Raw genomic sequence first — 6,339 nt, 5'->3', positions numbered from 1 at the left:
CAGGGTGTGAAACTCCTTGCTTCCTTGATGCGTACTCTGGGTACCATCAAATTACGATGAAAGAGTCCGACCAGCTTGTGACATCTTTCATCACCCTGTTCGGATCGTTCAACTACGTCATAATGTCGTTCGGTCTAAAAAATATGGGGACTACGTATCGGTGTTGTATGCTCAAGTGTTTCGGAGACCTCATTGGACAAACCATTGAGCCCTACGTAGATGACATCATGGTCAGGTCCAAACAAGCTGACCAGGTCAAAGCCGACCTAGAGCAGACCTTCGCAAAACTCTGAGCAAACAATATCAAACTCAACCCCGAGAAATGTGTTTTCAGGGTCCCGAGGGGTATGCTGTTGGGTTTTATCGTCTCCGAGCATGGCATCGAAGCCAACCCAGAGAAGATCTCGGTCATCATAAGGATAGGCCCGATCTAGAACATAAAGGGGGTACAGCGAGTTATAAGGTGCCTCACCGTGCGCAGCCACTTTATCTCACGCCTCGGCGAACGAGGTCACCCCCTCTATTGGCTTCTGAAGAACACTGATCGCTTCGAATGGAAGCCCGAGGCCTAGGAGGCACTTGACAAAGTCAAGCAGCTCCTGACGAAGGCCTCGATCCTAGTCCCCCCGACCTATGGGGAACCGCTTCTACTCTACATTACGGCCACCACGCAAGTGGTCAGCGCCGCCCTAGTGGTAGAGCGAGAAGAAGAGGGACATGCATTCATAGTGCAGCGTCCCGTGTACTTCATTAGCGAGGTCTTGTCTGATTCCAAGACTCGCTACCCCCAAATCTAGAAACACATGTACGTCGTCCTTATCGCCAAAAAAATGTTGCGTCACTACTTCGAGCCGTATTCGGTGATAGTTGTGACGTCCTTCCCTCTCGATGAGGTCGTCCAAAACTGGGATGCCTCAGAAAGAATCACGAAGTGGGCACTCAAGCTGATGAGTCAAGGCATTTCATACACCCCTCGGACAGCCATAAAGTCCCAAGTGCTGACTAATTTCATTACAGAGGGGACCGAGAAACAAATGCCGCCAGCAGTCGTCGACCAAGAGTATAAGACGATGTACTTCGATGGATCGCTGATGAAGACAGGCACCGGCGCTGGGCTGGTCTTTGTCTCACCCCTCGGGGTATACATGAGGTACATGGTTCGCATCCATTTCTCCTCCTCCAATAATGTGGACGAGTATGAGGCACTCATCAATGGCCTATACATCGCTGTCGAGTTGGGTATCCAATGGCTTCTCGTCCAGGGCGACTCCCAGCTGGTCATTAACCAAGTTATGAAGGAATCAAGCTGCCACAATGCCAAGATGGCTGTATATTGCCGAGAAGTTGGCCAGCTGGAGGACAAGTTCGACGGTCTCGAGCTCAATCACAACCTAAGGCGTCTCAACATCGGGGACCTGGTGCTCCGCCTCGTCTAGAGCAACAAAAAATGCCACAAGCTCTCTCCGCCATGGGAGGGACCGTACATCGCCGTGGAGGTGCTTCGACCAGGCACCTATAGGCTCAAGACCATCAATGGCGAAGTCTTCATCAATGCCTGGAACATTGAACAGCTACGTCGCTTTTACCCTTAATTTAAGCACGCTTTCTCTTATCAGTTTCGATATCGACTCCTCGATCTTTAGTGACATCCGACCCCAGCAACGACAAGGAGCCTAGGACCATCGACGATGAAGTCTTTGTCAATGCCTAGAACATTGAACCGCTACATCACTTTTATTCTTAATTTACGCACGCTTTCTCTTCTTGGTTTCGCTATTGACTCCTTGATCTTTAGTGACACCCAACCCCAGCAATGGCAAGCGGTCGGGCCTCACTCAGGGGCTTCTAAGAGCATATCTATCTGGTAGACAATCTCTAAGCCTGATCCTTTCTCACGTTAAGATCTAGAAGCAAGGGTTGCAGAAATGAAGGCTAAGTAAAACTAGTCGGACCGTAAGAAACCTATGCCCCAGCGGCTACGATATTTTTACTCACCAGCGTGATCAGAGTTTTTTACCCAAACCCCGAGCTTTTTAGCCTTAACTACGGAAAGAGTTGGAATGCATTAAAGAGTATATCTACCCGGTAAACATTCTCTATGCCTGACCCTTTCTCACATTAAGATCAAGAAGCAAGGGTTGCGGAAACGAACGCTGAGTAAAATTGGTGGGACTGCAAGAAACCTATGCCCCAGCAGCTACGGTGTTTTTGCTCACCAGCGTGATCAGAGTTTCTTCACTGGCACCTCGAGCTTTACAGCCTTAACGATGGAAAGGGTCGAAATGCATTAACCTTTTTATACAAAAAGGGGAGAAGTACTAAAAATATGTTTGGCCATAACGAGAGCTTGTCCACTCATTTTATGTTCACTACCTGGCTTATCTACCTAACTAATCTCTTGAGGGGATGGTCTCATCCTCTATCTCCGTAGGTAAGTCCTATGCCAGAGGGGCCACCTCCTTCTCGATGTCGTCTGGCTCGGCATCGGTATAGAAGGGCGTGAGAATCGTCACAGGTAAGGTGGGATATGTAGCTAAAAATGCTCCAACAGCCCATTTAGGCCCAGGAGTTCGAAGGCTGGCCCTCTGACGGGTTCATAACCGCTCTGGGGCACCCTTGCCTAACCCATTCAGGCCCACGAGCTAAAAATGCTCTGTCTTGCCTAACCCCAAAGATGTTGTCTCCATCTCGTCCGACCCCTTGGGTGCGGACTCTGTCTCATCCGACCCCAAGGACGTGGTCTCTGTCTCTCCCGACCCATTGGGTGCGGCTCCGTCTCGCCCAAGGTCGTGGGCTCCGTCTCGCCTAACCTCGAGGATGCGGTTTTCGTCTCATCCGACGAGCACCCATACCGCTGCCAACCGCTCTAGGTCCAAACGTATAGGCCTGGGTCAAAACTCTAACGCCAGGAAAGAGGCTAGCACGTCTCGATGTAACCCGTGGCCGTGACGGGTCATACCAGGGGATTCACATCAAGAACAGTGTCGGGCGTGCCGGTGTTGTTCTGCCTAATCCTCGTACGGGCGCTGACAGGCACGTTAGCTCACCACGACGTCTGCTAGGACGGAGTGGAACGCCATAACCGGCAGATGACGCCGCGCATGGTGCCAGTGACGAACAGAGCCGCGACATGGAGTCGTCCCAGTTGACATCTACAGGATTAGCGGAACCCGCGTGAAGGAGAAGCAGGACCCAACAACTCTAGAAGCCTTCTTCTCTCTCGTTCTTCTACTTTTCATCCTCTGTAACCCGCGCTTTCCCTTGGTCTATAAAAGGAGAAGAAGGACGCCTCATGGAGGGGCGGAAAAAACACGAGATCTGAACACAAGAGCACGGCACGAGCACACGACTGAGCAGCAATCGAACTCTCAGCACCCGTTCATGTCTTCCACCAGAGATTTGGGATCTTTTCCCTCTCTCGCCTGTTTGTAACCTCTACTGCACAACAAGTACCGGTAACACGAGCAGCAGCGAATTGGACGTATGGACGTTCCCCCGAACCGGTATAAACCCTTATGTCATCTGAGCACACTATCCAAGCCAGACGCGCAAATATAAATTTACTCGTCGATGATAAAAAACACCGACACTACTCTAATCCGGGGATCAAGTTTACATGAGCATTAGGCCAACGTACAACGCCGGCGCTTGGGACGGCGCTTAACAGCAGTTCATGCAAATTTTGCCACCGTGTACGTATGCCAGGCGCTTGGCACAAAGCGTTGCTGCTCACAAGCAGCCGGCGCTAGAAGGTTCTGTAATTCAAAAAGGGTCACGGTTTCAAGGATAGATAAGTAGATTTGCAGTTAAAAATTAGTGTTTCCCAGTGTAGATTAGGGCTCTTATATAATTGTTTGATTATTATTCTCTTTCCTTAAGAGCCCATGGGGTTATACATGTAGGCCCGTCCGCTTCGCTCGAAAAACAAGCTGAAATATTGTTTTAATTGATTCGTTAGAAGAGAAAAATATTATTCTAATTAAAAAGATAAGTAAAAAAATACGAATTAAAAGACAAGCGAACGTGACCGTACTATTCATGAGTGCACGTCTACTGGCTAGCAAATGTCTGCAGGAAATGTTTTTGCCAGGCCTGCAGTGGGCATGCATGTAGTACTACTTCGTAGTAGTATTTTTTTCTTGTTGCAAATGGTGGTGGTGTCATGCCACCATCCATCATTTGTGCAGCCGTGCAGGGGCCCGGTGGACCCTAGGAGTAGGGTGGTGCTAGTGTGCGTGGCCGGATGCCTCCACGGCTCCACCCTCTGCTCCCAGAGGGCATCCAGGGACAAGGGCTATGGTAGCAGTGACTCGCGGCAGCTGAGCGAGTGATCGATCTAGCATCAGTAGGCTCGTAGCATGGTACGTGAAATCTGCCGAACAAAATCGGAGCTTGCATGGCCGAGGTCTTGTTTAGACTGGGTTAGAAATCAATATTTGATACGGTAACACTTTCGTTTATATTTGATAATTATTATCCTATCATGGCCTAACTAGATTTAAAAGATTCGTCTCGTAATTTATAATCAAACTATATAATTAATTATTTTTTTATCTATATTTAATACTCCATGCATATGTTTAAAGATTTAATGTGACGAATAGAAAGCGAAAAAACTTACGATCTAAACAAGCCCCGAACTGAAGCCTCCGCTGCCGATGGCCGATGCCACGGCGCTAGGACCGTGTCGCGTAGGTAGGCCACTAGAGCACCTCAGCTCACCTCTCTCCCGAAAAGTGACGGGCGGCGCTGCCGGGTTGTTCGTTCGTGTCGTGACGGCTTTGCGGCATTTACCACTGTGCATGAATGCGGCTCTGCCCATGAATGCGAGGAAGAGGGTACCAAGCCAGTAATAAAGCTGCGTGACCCCTGTAGTAGCCGCTGTTCAATGGGTATCTCTGTCTCACTGCCTGCACCCATCACCTGCCAAAAGCTCTCTCATCGTCCCATCTAATGATGCAGGAGTGGAGAGACGTCTCTCATCGCCCCATCTGGCGGCTGTCGCTGGGTCTGGGTGCTTGTTCGACCGATCTCTAATGATGCAGGAGTGGTCGCAGAAACGGACAAGGCTTGCAGAGCGGAGTGGAGAGCCGTCTCTCTCTCTCTCACGGACGCCGATGGAACAGGGCAAAAAAAAAAAGAGAGAGACACGTGGCTGGGGTCTTCTCTTCCGTTCCGTGATACGTCGTCTTGACTCTTGAGAGGAAAACGACCAAGAACTCTGCAGTGCGCCGCACGGAGCACTTGCACCTGAGATGCCGCTATCTGTGCACAGAGCTAGCACTTCGTCTACTCGCGTTGTGTCGTCTCGACTCTTTTCCCTTCTATATATATCGGTTTGCCAATGCCAATGGATTTACAAATCATTGCAGATCGATCGATCTCCCAAAAAGCACAAGCACCAGCAATCATAGCGTAGTACAGCGTAGCTGCTGTGCTGAGCCTAGGCGCGCGCGCGATGCGATGCAATCTCTTTGGTTCGTTAGCGTGTTTTTAAACCTGACTTCCGTTTCTTTTTTTTATCTAGAATAGTATTTTTTTTCTTATAAATTCCTCCGGAATTTCTCCGTCTCGTCCAAATTCCTCAACGGCCGTACCAGCCGAACACCCCTTTGCCATCAGTGCTTGCTTGACCGAGAACGCCCCCACAGTCTTGGACTGTTTGCGACGCTCCTGCTAGCGTGTAGTGTACCAGCCGCATGCAGATGCATCGCAGTCGCAGCGCTAGCTAGGGGAGCCTAGGACGGGAGGGGGAGGTAGCGCACGTCTGCTACGCCCAGTCAGGTGCACTGTGCGCGTACCGCATCATGTTCATGTACACACACTCGTCACCCCGGCCATCTCTGATCTCTCGATGTGGATGGCACACGGACACGGGCAGCTAGCCGGCCACCCACACGGCCCATAGGCGCGCATGCCCGGGCGCGGCGGACGCGCATCGCGGCCGGCCGTAACCCGCGGCGCGCTCGGCGGATCGATCGGCACATGGGCCCCGCCCGCGATGGCATCCATCGGCCGTGGCGTGCAGACGCGAATGAACGAACACCGTCGTCCCCAGCCGGCACAGTCCCCGTGCGACCGAGCCCTCGATCGAACCCTTTGTTTGCCTGCCCCTCCGCCATTTTCACGGACAACCGGGCGGTGGTTACCTGTAGCACTTTATTTTGCCGCACGTACGATCGAGTCGCTTTCGTTTCGTCGGTCTTTCTTCGGCCGGTTCGGCAGGCCGTAAACAATCTGTTGGCGGGTTTGGTGTAAGAAAAAAATACTATTCTAATTTATAATTTACGATCGTATCACTCGTGCCAGCAGCAACAGACGTGTGTGCCAACGATGTGC

The 6,339-nt window shown here is 51.0% G+C and overlaps 1 protein-coding gene across 1 annotated transcript; it reads left to right on the top strand.

Moving 5' to 3' along the window:
* Nucleotides 1-1,070: 1,070 nt before the first annotated feature.
* On the top strand, nucleotides 1,071-1,436 carry LOC136455021 (uncharacterized). The gene has a single exon (XM_066455219.1). The coding sequence runs from the start codon at nucleotides 1,071-1,073 to the stop codon at nucleotides 1,434-1,436; it is 366 nt and encodes a 121-aa protein (XP_066311316.1).
* The last annotated feature ends 4,903 nt before the right edge of the window (nucleotides 1,437-6,339 follow it).

This window comes from Miscanthus floridulus, chromosome 5 (genome assembly GCF_019320115.1).
Source record: "Miscanthus floridulus cultivar M001 chromosome 5, ASM1932011v1, whole genome shotgun sequence".
NCBI classification, from domain to species: domain Eukaryota; kingdom Viridiplantae; phylum Streptophyta; class Magnoliopsida; order Poales; family Poaceae; genus Miscanthus; species Miscanthus floridulus.
The sequence above is the reverse complement of the archived record's forward strand: the minus strand, read 5'-3'. Positions and strand labels throughout refer to the sequence as shown.

What these genes read in the sequence shown, in the direction of transcription:
- LOC136455021 (XM_066455219.1), top strand. Translation starts at nt 1,071, where the DNA reads ATGTACTTCGATGGATCGCTGATGAAGACAGGCACCGGCGCTGGGCTG.